A 26,467-nucleotide genomic window follows, 5' to 3' on the forward strand; every position below is an offset into this window, starting at 1 on the left:
CAGGTCTCATCAGACCATTATGTGTTCACTGGGCTCAAAGAATAATGGGTGCATGCCCAGATAGAAAAACCTTCAATAGAAATTAGGGAAAACCAGACCTCAGGAATGGATAATACCTTTTTAGAATCGCTCCTAAACTGATTTTAGGACAAATGTAAGGAATATTTGCAGACTTTTTCACAGCAATCATGAAGGAGTTTCATCAGAGCCTTTATTGAGTCAAATTTAATCCTCCTGAAATAGAGCATGCGAGATCTACTTGACCATTATCTTAATTATGAACATATCAATGATAATACTGAGAATCATAAATATGAGATTGCATAATAGAGCAAATGACTACCTAGACCAAGAATAGTTAAAATTTAGGAAGTGGAAGGGAAGACTTGATGTTATGTAGCTGAAAAGAGAACATAAATGGAAAGGTCACAATGAAATAATTTGGTAATGTTTACAAACACTCGGACAATATTGTTTTAAGTGGTCTGAGTACATGCAAAGGTCAATCAAAGTTGGATGGTGGCCGAGTCTTCTTCTCCACTATTGAACAGTCCATGATCTACTGAAATATATACCTGGAACTTTGAAAATTTCTGAGTAACATATTAAACTTATTTTGACTACATAATCATTTCAACTCAACTTTATTTAAAGCACACAAACTTTGACTAACAGCATTTTTAATTTTGGTATATTGATGATTTAAGATGCACTACAAATAAGATAGTTTTCCATTTAAATCATGTGATGACAAAATAAAATGAGCGGAAATTTTCAATGAAGTTGACTCAAGACAAACTGAGTAAGTGATATAAAATACTACAGACACATTTCTTGCGAGAAATGTGTCTGTAGTATTCCATATACTTTTAATACTATATAAGAATGGGATTTAAATAGATTATCATGCCACCAGGGAATTTGTTTATTGTTTGAAAAACTCAGGTTGTTGATTCTTTCAATGCATTCTTCATTATTCTGCAATGTTCAATACATTAATAATGCCTAAGAAGTTTATGAAGAAAGAAGTGAGGCGATAGAGGCAGAGAAGCTGTTTGAGCTACTGAAATCACAAAACACTGCAACTTATATGCTTAAATTACCTTTCACCCAAATCCTATCTTTGTCTATCAACTAAGGAAAATCAACTCTGCTCCCACTAATATGGTGTAAGGTTTTGCATGTTCAGATCTACCTTTAAGAACGGTAATCAAGCAACTGCAGCTAGATGCAGTTCTTTAAGGTAGATCAAACTATGAAAATCCTTTTACCATATCAGGAAAGTAATCCACTGGGAAGCTACGTAATGAAAATTGCAGCATCCAAAATTAATGATGACAATCAGGAAATCTTTACTGAACATTACCGCAATCTGTTGATGTCCTATTCTACCAATCAAATGGATGACAAACAGAAACTGCTGATCTAGTTAAGAGCTCAAATCTAAATCCAAAGAGCTGTGGGCAATGCCGCAAGTGATGCAGTGCGAACTTTGATGGAGTCATCTGCGTATGAGTATTAAAATGAAACAACTCCAAAGTGTAAAAATCATCCGCCTTTAATGGAATCCTGGTCAAGGTGAATGATCTTTACACTTTGGAATTGTTGCATCTCATATCTAAAGTAACAGAATACGAATCTGAGAAATGCAACAGAATTAACTAAGGAAATAATAATGAGTCTACTTTCCTATTCATTCACAAAATTATAGTAAGGCGAAAATGACCATTAAAAATAACCAAGAAGTCACAGCTGACCTCTCAATCCAATCTTTCAGGGTTCGATGAGCATCTTTCTATCCTTTAATTGTACTTTTATTTCATTATATTCATCTAACAACCATGGTATTTGTAATATATTACTGTAAAAATGTTACATAACAACAGTGGCAGGAATTATAAATATCGAAACGGGGGGTTTAACAGCATCGCAGAAGAATAGAATAACAATTAAAGGCTATCATTTCCAACAAGTATATTTTCAGGTCTTTCCACTAGTTTTTACCTAGTAAGTTTACAGTAATGGTTGGATAATTAGTATGTTACATAAAAAATGTCAGTCATGCTACATACAAGTAAAACAGTAAACTATTTCCAAAACTTCATTGGAATGAAAGCTCTCAGAATTGTTTTGGGGCCTTGGATACATAAGCAGCTTGTTTGGAAAGTATGTTAGCATAGATCTATGCTATCTCTCTTTAGCCTAACAGAATCAAATTAATTCATGGTTAAGCTATTGGGAATATATAGTCTGTTTCAGTCCATTAAATATGATCTTGAGTATATCATATGCCTTATTCCGCAAACACAAGAAATCTATATAAAAAATTAAAATGTTTCTTTCATTCATACATAATTACAAACATCTATACACCACAATCTCAAAAGGAAGTCAATAGAATATGAATGGCTCCAACTATGTATAGTGAAGTAATTCATCCACACCATAAGTTAAAACTTTTAAATAAAATCTCATCCGAGTTAACACGATTTGACACTAAAAATAATACAAGCTGCATAGAGAACTTCTCTCCATGTATATACAATGCCACTAATGAGATCTAAATGCATGCAAATAGACTGGAAAATATATATATATAAATATAATAGTTCAGTCACATGGGACAACATTAATATGGCACAAGTATTGAATGGTTCCGATAAATTACTACAATTACCTAGTTTGTGCTTTCCATTGGCCAAAATGAAATGGCAACATTTGAGCCAAATCATACTGTATGTACAGACTTTGGCATTTAAAACAACATTCAACTCTTAAAAGTTAAAATGCCCTCACTCAATTTGTCAACAATAACACATTACATACTCTTTATATCCATTTTTTTTCCTATTTGTACTTTTTTTTTTTAAATTTCACCATCTGTAAATTTTCACACTCCTGCATGCCTCCAACGTCGTGGTACCAATTACCTTGGCAGTAAAACTGGATGAAAATTGTACAAACATCTCTCGTATGAATTCAAATAAAAACTCTCATATAAAATTGAAACAGGCTGATGTTAAACTTCTTCACACACCAGTAGAAAAATTTGTAAATTAAAATCTCTTCTGGGACGAATTTTTAAAATCACGATTGACTCTTTTGTCCCCCTCCTGTGATGCCCACCAAGCCCATGGAGGGACCCCAGAAATAGAAGGAACGGTGAAAGCAGCACTGCAAACGACTCCTCATATTGCCAAAAAATAAGCAGGCGAGGAAGGCAACACAGAGGATGCAGAATTGCAGTTTTTTTTCTTTTGTTTTCAGATCCATCCCCACACAATGTCCATGCCACCCATCCAACTGCGATAGGCAGCAGGGTTGGGGTACCAAGCAATCCACAGCGGAGCACTACTTGTCATTAAATATAACTGCTTGACTGCTGCATTAACACTTTGGGGAAGTCCACCTGGCAGCTGCAAGCAAGGGCAGGGATAGGAGGAAGGTCAGCAAGTGTTGTCTGCAGGGATAAAGGAAAAGGCTGAAACCGTTGCTCAAGGATGGGACCATCATGCCCATCCTTTCCCACAGTCCTTTTCTTTTAGCAGAATTCAATCCAGGGGAGTCATGGATTTTCAGGTTGAAGACAATTATCATGCCAAACATGACAAGACAGAAGCACCACGACCTAGACTAGAAATGCATACATGGCAGTGGAGATTACATCCTTATTTTCAAACTGCTAATTTAAAGGTAATCAGTGAGCTTTTCAATCTCCAAAAGGTACACTCATCACGTGAGCATTGAGGAATGTCATTCAATCGTCATTTCACATCCATTTGGTCCACCTCTTATTCAGTCTCAAATGGTTTTGCAAACCGAGAACACAGTCATGGGCTGTCTTCCCCACGTTACTCATGGATTCGAAGAATGGCCAGCAGAAGCACCACTGCTATCTGCAGCAGTTTCTTTGAGGTGCTGCTGATGTTGCTGCTGAAGTTGTTGCTGCTGGTGTTGCTTCACAAAAGCACTCAGTCGATTGAGCAGGAATTGCTTGTCATGACCCTCAAGGACGAGTTGACGCCTCAAGACATTAACCATATCCCGATTTGCAGTTGACACAGCCTGGAGATAAACAATGACCTGATCAAAATTGGTATTATTACATGCAGTACAGTATGGAACATTACCAGGACAAGAATACTATAGAGTAAATGTATGACCAGAACTTCACTACGATATAATGAAGGCACAAAAGTTACGATATAATGAAAGCAAAAAATTACATGTGAAAAAATTATTCTAAAAATAAAGAATTATTTTTGAGTTGAATAAATTTCTGTCTGCCTGTGCAAAGTCACATTTTGTACAAAAGTCTGTTTTTACAGGTGTGGTCAAATTGTTCATCTAGCATCAAACCAAACCAAACAACCAACCAAATACTTTGGACACCTTTTTTACAATATATCCATATTGTTTGGAACCCTTTTCTCTCCTGGCTCTGTATTCCACTACAAACTACACAATTCTTTAATTTTTAAAATGGAAATTACTCCAGTCTGGTATTCCATCTACCTACACGAGGAGATAAGTAACACTCCACCTCCTCAAGGCACTCCCATCACAAGAGACTCATTGATGCTTGTTTGATGCCTTGTCATCATCGACGTTGGACTATTTTCCTTATACTACCTTGATCAAAAATTTCCCGGAATTTATTCAGAAAATTAAAAATACAAGTTTATTCATCTAAATCTATATTGTCCCCTTCAAAGTAATCCCCATCGACTGCAACACACTTATGCCAGCGCTTGATCCAATCCTCGAAACATTTTTTATATTCGGTTTTCGGTATGTCCATCAGTGCTTCCTGCGATTTTTCCATTACTTCCTCTCGGCTGCTAAAACGCGTTCCCCGTAATGGTTTTTTAACTCGATTGAACAGAAAGAAGTCACAGGGAGCCAAATCAGGTGAATTCGGTGGCTGTTGGATGGTATTTGTTGCATTTTTCGTCAAAAAATTACGAATAATGATAGCACTGTGCGACGGTGCGTTATCATGGTGCAAAATCCACGAGTTTTCTGCCCACATTTCTGGTCTCTTTCGGCGAATTGCTTCACGCAAACGTCTCATAACGCCCAAATAATACTCTTTGTTTACTGTCTGGCCTTCTGGCAAAAATTCATGATGCACTACACCGTTGTAATCCATGAAAACCGTCAGCATTTCCTTCTTTTTTGACTGAAAACGACGTGGTTTTTTTGGTCTCGGCTCATTTGGTGAACGCCATTCACTTGCCTGATGTCTGGATTGCGTGTCGTACTCATAAACCCACGTCTCGTCTCCAGTAATGATCCTTTTGATGAATGTGGGATCGGATTCAGCCTCGCAAATCATGTCTTTTGCGACGTCAACACGGTCTCTTTTTTGCATGAAATTGAGGTCTTTTGGCACCAACTTTGCTGCTACACGACGGAAACCCAAATCATTAACCACAATGTCTTGGGCGGATCCATAGGCAATGTTCAAGTCCTCCGCTATTTCTCTGATGGTTAATTTGCGGTTATTGACCAACATTTCTTTTACTTTATCAATTTTTTCACCGACTTTCGATGTCGATGGTCTGCCACTGCGTTCATCATCTTCGATTGACTCACGACCACTTCTGAACCGCTCGTGCCACTGGTAAACGACCGTTTTTTTTAGAGAATCGTTGCCGAAACACTTTTCCAACATTTCCAACGTCCGTGCGCCACTAAATCCGTTTTTTACGCAAAATTTAATACAAGTTCGTTGTTGCAAATTTAAATCCATTTCTGCAATTGTAAAAAATCGCCAACACACACAGAGATAGATGTACTCTTGGCTACGTAACTTTTGCAAATGTCAAGTTATGACACTAAGATTTAAAGGGAATATCAACAACAGATGTACCAATTTAACAAAAAAAACAGAACTCAAATCGGAACGATGGGAGCGCCACACGGTGGTTATTCCGGGAACTTTTTGATCAAGGTAGTATATAATGAAAGGAAAAATAAAAACATGCTTATTTCCTTGAAATCGCGATTGATTCAACCACATTCTACCCAGGGAAAAACGGCACTGAACATTAAACCCAAAAGAGAACCGTGTTCATTGCATACTACCTACAACATACTCTCCATCTCAATGCAGTAAAAGAAACAGGCCCTATCAGAAAGAGAAATGCTCACAATGTCATCACATTACAAAGAGCCCAAATGAACACCTACAACTGAAGGCAAGGGAAAGCAATATGTTTGCATAGTAATTCTTTCACTAGTATCGTATCACCCAAGTCTTAGCAGTTTGTATCAAAACAGATTCATAATAAGGCATTTAACAGCATGCATAATTAAAAAGATTCATTTTTCCATAGGATTTCATTGAAAAAAGACCACTCGGCAAAAGAAATCAGCATGCCATTGCAATGAGCTTCCGCACATGTATACAGTTCAATGTAAAAATTAGTGTCAGATTTATATCTTACGAGAAGTATTTAAAATAAAGTTAAAAAAAACATATTATAAAAAGCAAAGATGTTATGTTTCTGATAAAAGAAAAAATAAACAAGATGCAGTACAAATTCAACATATTATAGCGATTTCAACAATAGCTTACACTTGAGCCGACATATCGGCCCACCCACACCGCGAAGCAAAAGCTGATATATCAGTCCCCCGCACTAAGAGGGTTAATTTGGAGTAACTATACCACAGAGGTTAATTATACTGAATTAGTGTTCACAAATTTGAAATGGGAAATGTGACTGCATAGGCGGAGAAAGAAAACTATTTGAAAAACTAAGTCTTTGTAGACTACAATATTTAGAATTTTCATTTTTGAAAGTTTAAAAACTAAACTTGATGGTATATTACCACATGGGTTTAATCATCCCATATAGCATTATCGTAAATAATTGGATTGATAACTAATAGTTCATACTTTGGATCAGAATAATATGTATGTATGTATGTGTGCGTTGCATTGCAATGTAGTTTACCTTTTGAAGTGCCAACTATGCCCTGTCTTTTATTGTATTAGACAGCGTAACACACCCCTAAATATTAGAATCAATAACCACCAGGCCTCATGCAAGGGTTCTTCCCTGATTGGAATGCTCTCAATCCCAAAACACGCTTTATTATTCCCACACTTCTAAAAATTACCCAACCAACTCTTCCCCTTGAAAACCTTTCCTCACATTCCCCTTTCATCCGGTGTCTACGGACCCTTCTGTTTCAACCTTCTCCTCAATTCCTTCCTTCTCTTCCTTGAGAAAGATGGCTTGACCACCAAAAATTTGAAAATGTGTGAGTTTCTTTCATTTTTTTGTATGTTTCTGTGTTTTTGTTTGCTAGCGCTACTATGCTATACATTATTATTCACATCCGTGAGACTTTCACATAAGTTTTATATATAGCAGAAAAGTGACCAAAAAGTACTATAAAATTAGATAACTTGGTTATCACTCAGATTATGAGTGAGGTACATCAAAAAACATTGTGTAAGTGGCTTGGAACAAAAATTAGCATTGATGCTGAGTATGTCAACACAATTTCTTGGGCAAGATTGTTGAAATACATAGTAACACAATTAATATCCATGAAGAAGCCATGATTTGAAGTGACTCCCACAAAAATAGGCCCTCATCAACCTGCCATGAAGGGCAGTAGCTCTTCATCACAGAAGAGAAGATGAATGCCACATAAAGCAAATAATGGTGTGTGAGGTTGACCCAATTTGTACTGGCACCGTTGGCTACAAGACACTACTCAGCTAACAAATCCTTATTTCAGGAAAATTCAACCTGAATCTACAAATAGAAATTGGGAGAAGATATTGTACTTTGGAAGGGCGAAGAGCTTTCAACAATAGAGTGAAAGTATCATCGCAATCATGATAAAAATTAACATGTGCAATTACTAACCACCACTACATTTCTTAGCTTTGGATAATATGAAAAAAGAGATAGCATACCCTATAAGAAATCTCTTCATCTCTGTATACTTCTTTCCTCCCTTCATTCTATTCAATATTCTTGTCTTCAACATCCCATTATCTATCAAAGTACTCAGTACCCACTTTTCATGTCTAAATTGGATTTCTCTCAACAGGCCTTCTCCTCCTCGACCATACATAATACTTTGATAGTTTCCCTTTGCCCATTTTAACTTTTCCATCCTTTTTCAATGCCTACATCTCAAAAGACCCCAATCTACCATTTCCCTTTCCCTCAAACCATAAGTTTCTGCACTATACAAAACTAGGCCATTAAGTCCCCACTATCCTTTCCTTTATATCTTTGCTCAACGTCTATTTCATCAACTCTTTCCTAAGACATACAGTATATTGATTTTCATCTCTTATCAATCAAATGACTTTTTAATGTGCCCAGGTTTGATAATAATCCTTTGCTTGACTAGTTTTAGTTTATCTAGTAACTAGACTTGGTTCATCCACAAATCTAATTTTATGAATTCCACACCTGCTTGTCACTTTTGCACTAATAATACTAGTAATAAAATATGATTTATAAAGAAGAAAATTGAATTACCATAAATACTCATGTCTTGATCTCCTTTAACAGTAAGATAAGTCATATCTGTAACATTATTTTTAAGTGGCAGTAATGGCAGTGAATTTCAGAATGTAACGTAAAGTAAAGTTGAACTCAGATCTCAATTAACATATTATTTAACTTACTATAAACACCTTTCTCCTGTATTGGTTGGCCCTTGATTTTTTCAATGAAATACAGTATTTAAAGGTAGACCTATACATGAGTATATTCGAATATTGCTATTTTTAGAGACAATTTAAATTGACATTTGACTCAGAGAAACAATAGTAGGTTCCCAAAATAAGGAGGCAATGATTTTAAATTATCTTGGACTAATACTACCAACATAAAAAATAACACAATGAAATAAGCAACAAACAAAATGACTTACATGAAAGTAGCAGAGTGCCAGGGCTAAAGCAGCAAAGGCTGGGACGGCAAAAGTTGGAGTGATGAGCCCAGAAATGAAACCCCGCAGCCAAGATGGCAACCTCTCTGTGGTGGCACGCGAGACAGTTTCCCAAACAGAGGAACGCCCTCTAAATGGTCCACATGAGAGCGATGGCTGCGTCTCAGCGAGGGCATAACCTATAGGCACTGCCGAGGCAATCAGAGAGAGCAGTAGCACAGCCATGAAGAGCGAGTGTGTACGCGATGCCCTGTGCAATGGTGCAAGAGATGAGGAGAGGGAAGATGGTGCTCGCGAAGTGTGGCAGTCAACGCGACGGACATAGAACGACAGAATAGAAGCGATTGCTGACAGTGTGGGAAGCAGGGGGCAGTAGAATGTTCCGAGCCAGCAGAGTGTTTGACTGTACACGGCATCAAGGACGTGACTCGGGAGGTCAAACTCAGGTGGTGTTATGAGGAACCTCATGAAGCAGCCAGGGCCACCTCTCCTCTCCCGACCATCCCCATCCTCACCCCGGTCAGACAGACAGCGTTTTGCAAAAAGCGCCCTCGGCACGTGGATGCAGAAGGTGACTGCGACATGCACAGAGAAATCCAGGATGACCAACTTGTAAAACTGCTGCCCAACAAATGTCTCCCAGCAGACGGGAGTGTCACATGATACACTGAAACACTCCGTTACATTGGTCATAGGATCACTAATGTGGCTTCCGCGGCTGCATGAAACGACACTATAGAACGAGGCAAGCAGGACCCCAAGAGAGGACAAGCGAAGGAATACTGTGCGCAAGAGTGTAATTCTGACAGCAACAAGAGGACTGTATCGCTCGAACACGACTAGAAAAGCAAAGAGGTACGGTACAGTGAAGTTGAGCAATAAAATAGCCATGTACGGTAAAAATTCGAGCAGCAATCTGTAAAGAGCGTCTGTCAATATTGGAGGATTCTCTTCCTCGACTAGAGTAGGAAGGGTTCTTGGTGCATCTGCATGAGTTTCTGCCAGTCTTTCCCTGCTGAACTTGAATATTCCATATATGGCAAACCCTAGGGCTCCCAACACACAGAACACAAAAGCATTGATTGAGATCCTCACTAGAGACAAATTGAACTGCTCCCTCCTTGTGCGATTCCTTCTCTCATCATCCATTTTTTCAGATCTCAAGCAAGCCCTCATCTCATTATACAGTGCCCTGTGCTTGGTTATGGCTGCAGTTTCATTGTCTATGCAGAAGTCCCAACCTGAGAATACTAAGTGACAGTATCTGTGGGCTCTACCTCCCTCCCCTTCTACTAATCTTTCCTTGAATCCAGCAGCTGCAGACTTCACTATGGCTGCCAGGGAAACTAGAAAATAAGCTAGGGTTGCTGCAACATATGCAAGGGGTAGGTCATAGCCTTCTATGTCATCATACATTCCATAGAAAGCAAGAGTCCTTTCTAGCCACCCGGTACCTTGGACAAAATCTATTATGAAGTTCCCCCCTGAGTCATTTGGACCGTAAAGGTATGCTTTGGAGCAGCACTCAGCTGCAAGAGCAGCAGAGGGGGTACCATTCTGAGGGGGTGGAGGACATGGTTCATTATCAGTATCGGAACTAGAATGGACACTGCCAAAATGGTGTGGACCTAGAATGAAAGATGGTAATACTACAAGGCTGAAGACTAGAAGGAAAATCGTTAAGTTGAGGAAGACTAGCCAACGAAGGAATAGGAAATAGGAAAGCACGCCAGTTCCGTGACGTCCTTCTATGTGCTTGAGGCTACCACGCCAAGGTGCCAGCTTTGTCCGGAGCTCCTTCCATCGAGCATGAGCAGTACGCCACCATTTTCTGCGCCGCCAGTTAAATTGTTCCAATCCTTGCAGGCGAAGCTTGGTTGCATTTTGAAGTCGTGCCTTCAGCTCACGTTTCTGGGCCATGCACACTGGCAGAGCCTGGTTAGGAAAAGTGATGGAAATATTTATGAAGTATTTATAATATACAACATATTTCATAATATTTTTTATTAGACGGCAGTAGGCCACCAATAATTAATAATAGAGACTAGATCACTTTCTAATCCCTAACACAAATCAAAAACAAAGCAGTTTGCATCTTAATGTGGAAATAACAAATTAAAAATTTCACAATTCATTTGTAAACATGACAGCGTTTAAACATATCAAAGTGCAAAATACAAAATGTGTTTCCTTTGGAAATTAAAAGAGGTGTACTCAAAGGTCAGTCTTTGACCCTTTACTTTCTGTTATACAGTAGAACCTCGTACAACGAGCATAATTTGTTCTGCCATCCTTCTTGTAAAGAAAAACACTCATTTAGTTAAAAAACTTTTTGCATATTAATTAATGTAAAATATGATAAAGCATCCCATGCCAAAAACCATTTTTTGAGGCCATTTTTAAAAATATGTACAAAATATTATGGATGGGTAATGATATTCTAGGGGTAGAGTATTGCACTACTGATTGGAGGGCCTGGGTTCGATTCCCAGGAAAGTTTTTCTGGATATCCTCAGCTGAGTGATTTTTGGGCTACCAGATCTTCCTAGGAAACCATACCCGGCACAGGGCAAGGAACTGGCCTCCCCCTACCTAGATGTGTGATTGTCACACACCATTGGGCTTATTACTGGGTGAACTCCACCATCACCTGCCAAACCAACCTTCAGGTTGATTACTGTGTTTATGGTTTTTTAAAAATATTATTAAACTTTGCACAAAAAAATCACTAGTAATATGTCTAAACACAAGTCGGGAAAAATGTGCGATCGCTAGCAATGCTAAGATGCTAGCAGAATGATTACTAAACATAAAAACTGAAGCATCAGGTGGGCAATAAGAAGGCAAAGACCGTTTCATCTGCAGGCAAGGTCGTGGCGTTGGTTTTTTGGGATGTGTGAGGGGTAATGTTTATTGAATCTTTTGAAAAAGGAAAAACTATCAACGGCAAGTATTACGCGAACTTATTGCAACCTTTGAGCGAAGAAATCAAGCAAAATCAGACGCATTTGACTAAGAAGAAAATGTTGTTTCATCAAGACAATGCACCAGCTCACAAATTCATTATTGCAATAGCCAAAATTCATGAATTAAGTTTGAATTGCTACCTCATGCAACCTATTTTCCAGATTTAGTCCCTACCGATTATTTACTATTCGCAAACTTGCAAAAATGGCTTGGTGGTCAAAGATTTTCCAACCGTGAAGAAGTGATGTCACAGTTAATGGCTATTTTGAAGAGCGAGCAGTTCTTATTATAAAAAACGGTATCGAACTTATTGAACATTACTGAGAAAGGTGTATAGAGCTGAAAGGAGATTATGTTGAGAAATAAATAAATTTTTTTCCAAATTTTTGGGGTTTCTTTGTTGGGTCGGGTACATCTGGGACCAGTATTTAATATAATCAGTCTAAAAAGATGTCGTAAGAAGCTCGAGTTATCCTGTCTATTACACGATCAGTGATAATCTCTATTGGAAAAAGCACATTATTACTGTTACCAATAAAGTGGTAACTGGTCTTTATATGATAACAAGACTTACTTTGGTGATCTCTCTGAAATGCCCAAATTTATTGAAATAGGTCAACTTTCATCCTCTTTAGATCTTTGAAAATATTTATCCTACCATGCATCTATATTCTGCAATACTCCTCTTTTGTCAAGGACATTCCTAATACCTGCTAACTTAATTCCTATGGCACTCAAGATAATAGTGATGTACACCTCATAAGGTTTGATTCCATCCTCACTAAAAATGGTCCACATTTTGCTTGGGCTTGTAAATACAACCATCTTCCCCCAAATTTGAAAGGAAATTCTGCAGTAGGGAAATTCAAAAGACAACTGAAGACTTTCCTTCTAGAGGATGCAATTTACAGCACCTCAATTAATCAACAATTAATTTTATGCAAAACTGTTTTATGTGTTTCAATTTTTGATGCTCCCTAATACCTTATTACTTGATGGAATAAAGAATATATTATTTTTATGACTATTATTAGAAATACAGCACATTAGATGATGGTGTCAATAAGTCAAAACACATATGATGTTTATGAACCTAAATTAATTGATGAAGAGTTCTACAAAGTACTAACTGGTAGATGGTCTAAATAATAGGTTTAATTTAACTCTCATACTGATTTAACCGCAACTTTTTCATTTATGGTACACTTATCAATGTAATTCACCCTTCAGCCTCATCTGCTGTTCGTCTAAAACTTACAATATTGGAAAATTTAAGAATTTTTGGAATCGGAATCACCTAACATGGGAATATGTTTTACATGAGCCATCAATATATGGTTCACATAAAACACGTCACAAAAAGAAGAACACACACATATCATGCATACCTTGAAATTGCTAATCACAGAGCCATATCAAATAAATAAGTATATGAATAAACAGTAATGATCAGTGGTGAAAAACCCTTCAGTGACTAACTATTATGAGTATATTACATATTAAAGCATCAGACACAGTTGAAAATATCTATAAACATGGTACCCTGAGGAATACACAATGTATAATACAAATTTATACCACATAATATTATTACACCAACCATTCTGAATTTTCAAAGTATGTATTCCTATTCTGGGGTGAACATTGCACGGATAACAAGCAATAATATGATTGAGCTGCAGCTTTCCTTAATGAGTTAAGAAAATTAAGTAATGAAAAACACCACAGTTCAAAAAAAAAAAATTGAAAATATTATCTCAAACATCATGAATGATAATAATTCACAATTTGAACTTTACCCCAATGAGTTTGCAAACCTTCAAAATTCAAATTCAACCTGTTTACATCCAGAAATTCATGCTCAAGTGGAGCTAATGATGGCATCTAAAATTAAAAGTGGACTGAAGTCATTGGATGAATGCTAGAGATATCGACTTTTATTCACTCACGCAACAATCAAGTCCAACCATAAACTATAATTTATGAATCGAGACACGTTTATTTCATCAATTTACTTCATTTAATAAGTGTCACAATACTTTTACTAATAGTTTGGTTGAGAACGGAAATAACCATTTACAGTGAAAAAGAAAGTACAGTTTATTGGATTAAACAAGAACAAACTTACAAGTTTTTATTTTACAATGATTAAATGAAAGACACCCCATGTGGATCTTGAAATTGATATAAAATGCTGACAGGATATTCAGTACAGTAATATTGTGTCAAAAATAACAAAGTGTTTTATTTAACCATGAAAGGGTGAAAATGAAAGATTTTTCACAGTGTGATGCCTGCCACACTTAATTATAATGTTACAGATGGTAAATCCACAAGAAAATGAAAAAAATAAACTTCACTAATGAAGTAAAATGAAAGATTACCTTTATTTGCATTATCTCTTCCCATGTCCTCTCCTCATTTGAAAGATTCTCTGTGAAATCAGGCAGCATTGCAGCATGCACCTCATTGGCAGGCATAGATCCCCTTCGATCAGGGGCCATAGAGGATGATGGCCCAATTGTTGGTGCCACAGGTGCGCCAGAGGCCCCTCCTCGTAAGCGAGTGGCACCAGCAGAGGCAGCAGAAGGGCGACGACGAGGGCGCTTTGACCCGTCACCACTACGACCTCTTCGTCTTCCAGTCACTGATCATTTTTTTGAAGGAATTCAAGGAATGCATATTAATATAGTTTTCCTTAACTGGATACATTATTCAAAATATTTTATAAATGTTTAAATTTCAAGCATGACATTTTGTAAGAAGTCAATTTTACCCTTTCCAAGCAAATACTAATCCATGTTATCCTATTTTGTTCCACAAGGAATTAATAATACGATGCATTTTGACCTCAAAAAAATATATTAACTTTCCATGAAAAAAATTGAAACTATAAACCATGTATTGTTCAAAGTTCCATTATATAGTTACTGCATTACTTGTAAAAAACAGAAGAAACTATAGCATTTGACCAGAAACATGAAGGATGCACAAAAATTAAAAGACTGAAAGAATTTAACTAAAATTTGACATAGGTTTTGTTTTAAGTTTGTTTATAAAAACTGAATGTGACAGAGTGGCCATAAAATACATAAAATCCTCCACAGTATAAAAATTAGAGCTTCAGTAACTACTTATCACTATAAAATTAGAAAAATAACTCTTTGATTAAGATACAAGCTAAACTCTAATAAGTATACTAATTAAACACATTATACACTACTCATGAACAACAATATTTTAATTAAATCTCATGAGCTCATTTTATTTAAGCATATTTTAGGTCCAAGTTGCCGTCCCATTTTTGTTAGTATAAAACTCTAGAACTCTCAATTTTACATTACATCAACCAGAGAAGAGCAATGAAAGTAATATTTTTAGATTTCTCAAAACAACAAATAATATATAGAATGTCAAAAACTGCTTATATTTATTGCCAAAGTAGTAAATTGCTTTCCACTCAGCATATATATAATATAATCATACCTTTTAATATATTCTTACATGAGCATATGACTATCTATTTTATTTTAGTTAACTAATTAAGTAAATAAATGACTTACGAAAATACATAATTACTCTTTCAACAGAAGCTAATAAAATTAAGAAAACAAAAATAATCAAATCCAATCATTTTGTCCTCTGTGAACTCTCACTCTAGGTTCAGGATGATATCTTTTGATTTTATTTTTTCTACTAAACTAATCTCATGGAAAAACAAAAAAAATGTATTATTCCATAAGGAAATGTATATCCTCATCAGTTGAAGCTAAAATGTAGCACATAAATCAATAATTGAAGAAGGAAAATCCTAAAGGAGATTAAGAATTGACATCAGGCTAAAAGGCTAAAAAAATAGAGAATGAATAATCCGAGTAAAAAAGATCAGCTAGACCTTGTGCAAGGAAAAGTTTAACCAGCACACAGAACCATAAGACCACTTCAATGACAGCAAAGCAAACAAAATGTAATTCAGGAAAGCAAGGATTTTCTAATTGAAATTCTGATTGAAGATGCACATAAAGTGAATAGATGAGAAGAGTATTTGAACAACCTTTATGACAGAAGAGGTAAGGAGAAGCCCAAATTTGATGCTGTAGCAAATTTAGCAGCAGTTAAGTCACCAGGGATCATTGACACTCATGGAAATCATAAAAAAATTATGAAATAAGTAAGGGTGATGACGTCAAATATACATGATATATAATATGTACATGAGATAAGAACTACTGCTGAAATTTTCATCACATAGCAATGGAATCAATTGTATGCCAAACAAGAATTGGAAATACAAACACTTGGCAAGATTAATCTGAAAATTCATCCATTGAAAATTTTGGCAAAAATAATGTACCACAGAATGGAGAGAAAATTGAAAGGTACTAAGAGAACCATTTTGGTCATTGAAGATATAAAGTAAAATAGAAGCTACTCTTGCTCTAACACTTATCATAGAAAAGAGGACGCAGAAGAAAAATAACCTTTACTTCATTTGTGATGCTGGATAAAGCTTCAGAAATGGGCAGGAACATAATGCTTAGTATCCTAAGTGAAACTGGAATGAAATACTGCGACAGGAGATTTAACACTCCTATTTGGATAGCAGATGGAAATGATTAGATGTGGAGATGGGAGAGGAACAGATAAAATAAAGACCGGAGGGAGATTGCCCCTCAAAAAGCAGGTTTCATTATTTCCCTTGATCTTTAATAAGCACACTGAAAAAGATAGATGACAGCACAAAAATGTACAGAGAAAGGATAAGTAGGTTGGGAAGGAGAGCTTGAAGTGCACCTACAAACCATTCTGTTTGATATCTAACACTTGATTTTAAATAATCATTCTGCGAATTCATTCTATGGATGCAGGAACAGAAGTGGAGGTCGATAGTTGGCCTATCAAAAGCCTTTTCACAAAGTTAACCACGATCGCTTAATGCTTAAGATGGTCCAATCACCACTACACACAGATGGAAGAGTAATCATGTGCGTCAAAATTTTCATGAAAGGTCGAACAGAAAGGGTCAAATTAGGAAAAGTGTGTTCTGAGAAAACGAGGGTAACATCACGATCCCACATGGTAGTGTACTTGGGCTGCTCTTGTTTTTCATCTATATAAATGATCTCCAGGAAAAGTTAAATCTCAGATAAGACTTTTTGCGGACAACTGCATTATCGACAGGAAAGTCAAGAATGAGAGCAACCGCTAAGTACGGCAAAGGGACGTTACAAAAATGGCAGATTGGGTGACAAATAATGGGAAGGGTATTCATGTTAGCAAATACAAATCCATCACTTTTAGTAATAGGTAAATGGAACCAATAGGAACTACAAATTCTCGGAAAATATCATTCCTAGAAGTGACAGCTGTAAATATTTAGATGTACATTTAACCAATGATTTAGGGCTGGGGCTAAACATGAAATACATTGTCAAGAAAGCCTTCAAAACTTTGCATTGGGTGATAAGGAACCTCAAATGGAGCAATAGAACAACTAAGGAAAAGGCGTATAAGACCCTAGTAAAACCAATTTTGGAGTACTCATCACTTGTATGGGACCCACACGAAGAAGGACATATTACAAAACTGGAGAAGACCAAAGAAAAGCTGCCAGATATGTACTGGGGAAGCATGGGAAAATGGAGAGCATGCCTGAAATATTAAAAATGATGGGCTGGGAACCTTGACAAAGTAGAAGAAAAATATGACTTTGTGGAATGTTCCGCATTCTGAAGGAAGAGAAAGCTTGGGCATAACTAAAGCAGGAAATCCTAATTTTATAGGGAGGAATGATTACAAATTCAAGGTAAAATGCCTGCCACAAAGAACAAATAAAATAACATTTTCATTTCTTAATAAAACAAAAGTTGATAGGAACAGTTGACCAGCAAAACTATTCCAGCCCTTTCATAACAGGGTAAATCCTTCTAAGAAAAGATGCAAACAATTTATATCATATTTGATTGATGTCTTGTGTAAAACTGTACGTAACAGCTTAGTTTTGATTTTTTTCTTGTTGAATGCAAAACTGATTTGAATGAGATCGGGATATTATTTATTTTTGTATTAGAGATTGGTGTTCGGTAGTTTCCTTAAAGTGTATTTTTTTTCTGACTCATTTTATTTATTATCTTTTGTGATATTGATTGGATTTGAGATATCATGTTATTTTTCCAAGGCAAGCTTGATTTTAATACTAAGGACTTGTGTGCCACCAGAAATTATCTATCTAAACATGTGCCTTTTAATTATTACTAAGTAATCTACTGGTTAAGGTAGGTTTTGAATGGACACACTTCCAAATAAATATTTTGTGACACCTAACAAAACACAATCCTGCAACCTACTCTGTATCAAGTCCCTCTTCATCTATGTGTACTGCCTTCCTCCCTTCATCCCATCCAACATACCTATCCTGTTCCTGCCTTTCCTCATTTGCCTTACATTCTCCCCTCTATTACATTCTTTAACATCCAACTGCTGATCAATATGCCCTTCATCCATTTTTCCTGCCTCCATAGTATTTCTCCCAACAATCCCTTCTCCTCGCCCACCATACCAAGTACTTCCTCATTTGTTTTCTTCTCTGTCCATTTCACCTTCTCCATTCTTCTCCACACCCATTTTTCCAAAGCCTCAAATCTACGTCTATCTTCCTGCTTCAATGACCACGTTTCCGCACCGTACATAGCTACGCTCCATATCAAAGTTTTTACGAGTCTTTTCTTAACATCCTTACTCAACGTCCCTGTCATCAACACCCTCCTCCTTGTGAAAGCCTCTTTGCCTAGTGCAATTCTTCTTTCGTTCCTACTACTTTGATCATTTTGGTCCACAACACTTCTGAGAAGTTTCACCTACTCTAGTTTTTTCTCCCCCATAATGTTGAGCATAGCCTTCCTCTTTCTAGAAAATCGCATGGCTTTTGTTTTATTTATATTGATTCTCTTCCTGTATCTATCACAATGAATTTCCAATTCACTCAGCAATGCTTGCAACCCCTTGGCTAACTGACAAAGTAGAGTTTAGTCATCGACAAACCTAACTGACTTCATGAATTCCCTGCCGACTTTAATTCCTACCTCCAGTTTTTTCCATGCCATTTTAATTGTTTCCTCCCCACATACGTTAAACAGCACCTGTGATAATGGAAAACCCTGCCTTGCCCCTCTTCCTAACACTGCTCATCTGGACTCTCCATCCCCCACATGCATTATGAGGGTAAAAAAGAAACTTTACACTTCCACAATAAAGATTTAATATTTCACAACCATGGTTTCGATGCTGTGCATCATCATCATTGCACTCGCAGATTAGCCGCCTGTCCTACCAATCTATTCCTATTTTCTGCAATACTCTAATTAGTTTTTCCCAATTCATTCTATCAAATGCTTTTTCATAATTTACAAAACAGGCAAAAAGGTCCTGATTGTATTCTATATTCCTCTTGCTTAGTGCTCTCATTACTGCAATGGCATCGCTTGTGCCTCTCCCCTTCCTAAACCCAAACTGATCATCCCCTAAGTAATCATTTACCCTACCCTCTATCCTCATGTTGATGATCCTGAGAACAACTTTAGCTGCGAGTGATAAAAAACTTATTGTTCTGCAGTCCTCACATGATGTAGCCTGTACCTTTTTTGGAGTAGCAACTAACACTGATCTCACAAAGTCTTCTGGCCAGGTTCCTTCCTCATAGATACTACGAATCAGTCCATAAAGATGCTTCCTCCCACATTTTCCTAAACATTTCAGTAGTTCTACAGGAATTAGTATCATCTCCCTTAATGCCCTTTCTATCTCAATGCCGAGTATATCTGGATCTAAGCTATCTTCATCTATGTAATGTTCCTTTTCTATGTCTAACCTTGTTGGCCTAACCTCTTTACCATACAGTGCTTCTAAATATTCCTTCCATCTATCTTGGATCTTTTCCGTTTCAACTAGTATCTTACCCACCTTATCTCTGATTGTTAGCACATATCTTCCTTTCTTACTTCACCCTTCTTCTGTAAACTTTCTATATCCTTGCACAGTGTCTTCCAGCATGTTTTTTTTACTTTATTTGTTGCATATCTCAATTTATAACTTTTTGTACTTCCTTTTGCCTAACTCTGTGTTTACATTCTTCCATTTTCTTCCCTCATCAATCTTTTTAATTATCTTATCCGTAATCCATGATTTCCGCGATTTCCGAGAGATCCGGGATTTGAACCCAGGCCCTCCGATCAGTATTCCAACGATATACCCCTGCACTACCACAACCCCCAAGTACATCTATAATGAACCCAAAAACAAAACTATAAAAATTTTCCTTTTAACGCATATTCATTTCAGACTAGTTTCAATGTACTACAACATTTTCAAGTGAAACTATACCATTTTCAAGTTTCACTTGAAAATGATTTAGTGCATCGAAACTAATCAGAAATTAATCTTTATTAATTGGAAAATTGTAATAGTCTTTGTATCTGTTATTATGGAACAGTTCTACCACATCACACCAGAATCTGCAATTTATACTCTGGAAAAAATTAGATTTTTGGGATTTTTTTAATTTAAGTTTTAGATAAGTGCTCCCTCAAACCGGGCCCTGGCCTATCAATGGTACAAATTGACACAATACTGGATCAATGCTGAAGAAATCACTAGCAGTTAAGTTTAAATATTAGCAATACTGGTTCAACACCACCAGCCAATCTCTTCAATATGATGGATGAAGTTTTCATTTTGATGTTCAGGCAACAATGGTTACAGGTGTTGGTCCAGCTTTTAATCATTGTTCACTGATTTTGGACCAAGACTGGATAACATACTAATAACTGCTTGAGACTGCACGTTCATTATTACCAGTTGCCACAAGAACATGGAAAGAGTGTAAAAGCTACATGACCCTCTTAACGCAGAAGAGACCATGACATTTGGTATTTTCCTGAAATGACAATGCCATTATATGACTTTTTTTAAATGAAGTGGCCATCTATAGACATTTGAATCAATGTTGCAATTAATAAGGACTCAAGGTTAGTATTATGTTCTTGTGGGGATTACACAAGGCACAACCCAAGCAAAAAAACATGGGCAAGGAGTGCAAGTCAGGTATAGTATATCTACCTCTGTGCTTCTGTTTCTCATGCTTTTTACTAGGAGACACCATGAAATGCATAGGTGGGGTACAGAATTTTCTTTACACTACATCTCTAATAAATGATATATATTATTAAAATCACATTAAAAATGCGATTGTACATGATTCAAATAATCTGCTTTATGAAAGAGGATTGTTGGGAGAAATTTAAACGAGGCAGGAAAGATGAATCCAGAGTATTTTGATTGACATTGGGATATTGAAGGCTTTGATAAAGGGGACAATATAGGCAAATGACGAAGGGGAAGGAATAGGTTAGGGATGTTGGATGGAATTAAGAGAGGATGGAAGGATGTGGAATTGTAGAGGGACTTACTCTAATGTCAGAAATCAGGTTGTTTATTTTTTCATTAAGAGGCAAGTATATGCGTTGTACCATTGTATAGGCTGTGTCCATACAAAACCTACCTTAACCAGTAGAATACCAATTATAATAATAAGGCATTAACATTACCAGGAATATACCAACTACAAGGCTTGTCACAAAATTAGTATGACTTATTTTTTCCGCAAATAGACAGACTTAAGGGTGGCAGTTTCTCTGGCTGGGTTCGAGGGAGGGGAGTCTCAGGAAAGGCTGGAGGTCAGTGGCAGTTAGCTTTCAACCTTTGTGGAGTGCAGATTGTTCATTTGTGAAACTTCTATAGCAAGACCTCGTTACACTCTGCCACGAAATAGTTATTGAAACAGCACTACGCCATCAAATTTTGCGTGAAATTGGGCAAAACCAGGTAAGAGATTCATCATACACACAGGGCAACTTATGGATATAATGTCATGGGTAGGTCAAGTGTTTTTGAGTGGCACAAGAGTTTTTGGGAGATTAGAGAAGATGTTTAAGATGACGAACATTCAGGATGCCCTTCGACCGAAAAAACTGATGAAAATCTAGCAAGAGTGAGGGCTTAGTTGGACAGGGAATGCAGATTAAGTGTTTGCATGGTTTCTGATGAATTTGGAATCCCTAAAAGTGATGTGCATTGACTTGTGGCTGATAAAATGGGCATGAGAAAGGTGTGTGTGAAGTTGGTGCCGCAAATGCTTTCAGAAGAACAAAAGGAAACTCGCACATGGATCTGCCAAGAGCTTCTTGACCAAGTGAGCGAGGATCGAAATTTTTTCGACAAGGCACCACCAGACTTCTTCCTCTTCCACAGCCTCAAATCCATGCCGAAAAGACATCACCACGGCGGCTCAGTGGAAGCATTACAACAGATCATGATGAGGGAGCTAAGCAGTATTTCAGGCACCACCTTCCAGGGAGTGAACGAGGTATGGAAAAACCACTGGTAGTGGTAAGTGGACACACAAGGGTGCTCCTTCAAACACTTTTGAATGAATGTATCAATTCTGGCAAAAATTGTTTGAAATCAACTTAGTCTTAAAACTTTGGGACACTTTGACACATTAAATAGAAGTAGGAAGACAAAATATCAGTAAAAATGAAAGATATGTGGGCTAGATTAGGGATCTTTGAGCACTCAAAACAGAGAAGTGATCACCAATATTAAATAGCAGACACTATTTTTCTATCAAGAACACAAACCAATAATAAGAAACTTTTACACAAATTACACACAAGCATTGTAATACCGACCATTAACAATGGATGCAATTAGTACACCTTATGTATCCCATTATCCCCTCACTAGGTGAAATATACTAATGTACTTAATAAAATCACTGAAGGTGTTCATTTGACGAAATTAAAAGCAAAACAACCAACAAATTTCAAACTAAATTACATATACTCAATAATCAAGCAATACAAAAGGGTAGTACTAGTTTGTGCTACAAGAGTGTCTCTACATTAATACTAAATGTTTTCTTCGTACATGTACATCTTCCTTACCTATGATATTTTGAGATGTTGTGGAAGACATATGTCAACTGAGATGATTAATCAGCAATTATCTTTAAGAAAGATAAACACAACAACAAAACATAAACAATGGCGAAAATTACAATGTTTTGGCATGCTTACGATCGTCCGTGTGTAAAAATACATTCAATAAAATTAAGATAATTTGCATCATGAAAATTCACAAAAAAATCTAAAACATGATTGTTTATTTCAATCAATTCACAAAAATAAGGCAAACCAAGATTTATTAAATACATATAGTACCAATGGAAATTAAACTTCAAGTTTGCATGCAATTCTTCCAATATGACTTTGCATATTAGGCATGCATATGAGTACATTCATACATCGAGTGTAAAGCCACAATGCACACAATTGAATAATTGAAATGCCTTGGAACATATACTCAACAATTAATTTATTACAACTACTAGTTTAAAGACAGTAGTGTCGAAAATAAATATATTCACAAAAGCTTAAAAAGAATAATAGAAAATAACGTCAACAAAGGTTACCTTCGACCTCGTCTTGAGTGATGTAACGAAATTTCCACTTACCCACAAGGGTGTTGTGCATCTGCTTACTGGGCAAAAGTGTGGCAATACTTGACGGGTCCCTCGAAAACGCATCAACGCCTCCAGACCCTCCATCAACTCCTCCGAGACCTCCTTCGGCGGCGGGATAGCTTTCTTGGTAGAATTCGGAGCCGGCCTCCTCCCAGCCCTGCTGTTGCCTTCGGCCTCCAGGTCCACCGCTGCCACCTCCAGCACCAACTCCACCCCCAACACTTCTAGGGGACCGTTTAGCCTTCCTCTCCCCGCCGGACATTTCGTTCCTACCCTTGCAAGAAAGGCACAACCCAAAATAGTAACCACTCCAAAGAACTACGAGAAGTATGTACTCAATAAAATCAGATATGACATAATTGCAAGAAAGTGGACAGTAATGACTCAGCCTAAAGGAAAGGTGCGTTGCAAACTTTTCTATGTGCACACATGGGTCTGGAGGCATAATGGAATCTATTCTATAATGTGCAAGGGAATGGAGCCAGGTCCGACAACACACATAACACGACCACGGGGCCGACAATACTTATCTGCCATCATCTACAAGTGCCGACAGTCTGTGGGGGAAGGCGACGGCCGACCCACCTCCAACTGTGGTGCGAACAAAATACTCTAGGCCCCCCCCTTTTCGTCTGTCATTATTCATGGCTAACCAACTTACATTTCATTCCCATTACATGTTATTGTTGTACTATCTCCAGTTTGCAACTATTATATATCTTCACGCTTCTATGATCACCTAAGAGCTACAAGAGAATGCAATCCCACCATTAAAATATCACTAAATCAACACAAACATGATACTCATCTTACTCACAGCTACAGCTGTTTATCAAACGTAAACATCAATAAATAAATACCATATGAGAGAAATAGTGCCCTGAGAACAATTATTTAACATATAATGATTTTATCTTAAGTCGATTCATCTAATTTCTTTGATAACTAGTATACGGGGCTTAAAAATATCAAAAATTGACAGTAGCATTACATAAAAATAAAACACTTTTACCTTTAACTTCTACGTATAGAATCGCCACATGAATTCACTTTTCACTCGTAAATTATCTTTCCGACATTTTTCTACTACTCTCGATAAGCATATGCCGAAAAAATAAATACTGTATTTATCTGCCATAAGTTCGAAGCAGACAAATTTCCTACACCTTGCACTGCACTGGCCAGTCTGACTGACGTCAGACACAGTTGACGACAGCGTTGACAGCGACAAAACCTAATCGTAGGGCGTAGTCCTCGGCAACGCGTGTGTAAGTCACGTAATTTATCGATCAATTTGAAGCGAGAGGATTATGTATAAATTTAAGCATCTAAAATTCTGGCTGTATTAGGATATGTTCTTCTTTTGAAGTATACATCATCTCTATATGTAATGAAGCCAGCTCATGTTGGGAAACTTATTCATTTTGTTCCTTCTTAAAATTGAAGCATTAAAATAAAACGTTTGTTAAAAGTTGTCAGAAATAATTTTTGCCGGTTAAAATTTATCTTCAAATTAATACGCTTGAGAATTTTGGGTTAAGTAATTACACAATTAAAATGGGTATGCCTGCGTAATTTTGCTGCACTAACGCTCCACCTTTCTTGGCGTAAATTACGTTCGGGCCTAATGAATAAAGAGTGAATTTACGAGGGAATGTCACTCTTGGATTTTTCTGACTCGACAAATTATCGATGTGGTTTATTTTGCGGCATATATATTTACGAACGAAATGTAAAGGTCTGAGGTAATTATTTTATCTACACAAGGCCAAAATAATTGCACCTTTTGTTTCTAATATTCGTCTAACAAGACTGAAATGGGAATCAAAACATTCCGCGGTTAATTACACCCGGCATATAGGGGACCAGTGACTACTGGTATTTGATTAAATTCGTTGCTTTGACTGCCAGTGAAGGCTCTGGTTGAATAACTAATTTGGCCAGTAATTTTTAGTTTCCTGAGTTCTTTGATTGCACTTCCATTGAAAGGTGGTGTTCACGAAACAATTTTTTATGAATGCCTCAGACAAAATGAAAATAGCCACTCTACATAGTACAAATACTAACATGGTTAGTAAAGGCAAAATACATAATTCCTTAATTTATAGTTCAATGACATTGTCCATTTGCCTGGCCTCACATTGAATTCAGCTTTCGTACTTAAATGGTATGATGAAAAAAATTTCTAAACCACTTCAAGTCTCTATTGTTAGGCCGCGCTTTAATGTCATTACACTCATAGATAGATGCATATTTATTGGATCGACCTGTATGCAGGGTGGTGGATGAATACCTACCTCTACATGATCTGAAACACATGCAGTCATATGAAAAAGCTTCATTCTTATAATAATGGATGAAGAAAGCAGGCATGAAGGAGAAGAAAAGTACCTAAATGTATATGGACTAGGTGGTGGGAGGAGCACATGTTATTTATGATGTTTTCATAATCTACCATCACCATTTTCATCTTCACTTGTTTATTCCCTCACTGCCTATTTCCTACCTATCCAGACCCAAAATACCACCACCTCACAATGTAGTGGAAGCTCCATATCGTAGGAATGGTTCGTACTGGTAATCGCATAGTAATCTCTTTGGGGAGATAATGTTGGGGAAGGCATGATGAAGAAACTGCTAAAATAAGAATTTTTGGGAAGGGTCATCATTAAACACTAAAGGTAGTGCCTTGTCGCAATAGCCACATCTCTATTCACTGCTGCTTCCTTCAGGCTAGCATATGATATGAAGTCCATCTCATGCTTGATATTCTTGAAGAAAGCAGCTCTGGGACATCGTATTGGTTTCTTATCTACAGCTTTTCCTTCAAATATGCCAAGGAAATGGTTATGCCTTAGTAAATGTTCGATTAATTTTGCTCTTCTTTGCTCTCTTGTTTTTAAGAGTGATCTCTTTTCTTTCACTTCTGTTTACACTTTTTCATTACTTTTTTTCAACCCAGCTTGTTTTTGTTAGTTTCCCCCACAT

General features: G+C 36.9%; 1 protein-coding gene across 6 annotated transcripts; it reads right to left on the bottom strand.

Annotated features, from left to right (window-relative positions):
* Positions 1-925: 925 nt before the first annotated feature.
* Positions 926-24,661, bottom strand: LOC139695045 (transmembrane channel-like protein 7). 6 transcript variants are annotated; one of them, XM_071593641.1, is made up of 6 exons: positions 24,492-24,661; positions 24,141-24,225; positions 23,471-23,748; positions 14,286-14,548; positions 8,917-10,869; positions 926-4,065 (listed from the first exon to the last, which is right to left on the bottom strand). In XM_071593641.1, coding segments are annotated over exons 2-6 (2,706 nt in total). In that variant the 5' UTR covers positions 24,143-24,225; positions 24,492-24,661; the 3' UTR covers positions 926-3,855. The 6 variants fall into 6 exon arrangements, with proteins under 6 accessions (XP_071449742.1, XP_071449743.1, XP_071449739.1 ...); XM_071593642.1 differs by lacking the exon at positions 24,141-24,225; XM_071593638.1 differs by having other exon boundaries at positions 23,471-24,225.
* Between the last annotated feature and the right edge of the window lie 1,806 nt (positions 24,662-26,467).

Source organism: Hetaerina americana, unplaced genomic scaffold (assembly GCF_022747635.1).
Source record: "Hetaerina americana unplaced genomic scaffold, ioHetAmer1.1.p SCAF_6, whole genome shotgun sequence".
In the NCBI taxonomy this organism is placed as follows: domain Eukaryota; kingdom Metazoa; phylum Arthropoda; class Insecta; order Odonata; family Calopterygidae; genus Hetaerina; species Hetaerina americana.

Bases quoted from the DNA above. Each gene is read 5' to 3' on its own strand.
- LOC139695045 (XM_071593638.1), bottom strand. From the start codon at position 23,924: ATGCCTCCAGACCCATGTGTGCACATAGAAAAGTTTGCAACGCACCTT. The intron at 14,549-23,470 runs GTAAGTGGAAAT...AAAAATGATCAG, and splicing joins GATGCACAACACCCTTGTGG to TGACTGGAAGACGAAGAGGT. The intron at 4,066-8,916 runs GTAAGTCATTTT...GTTTATCTCCAG, and splicing joins TGGCACTCTGCTACTTTCAT to GCTGTGTCAACTGCAAATCG.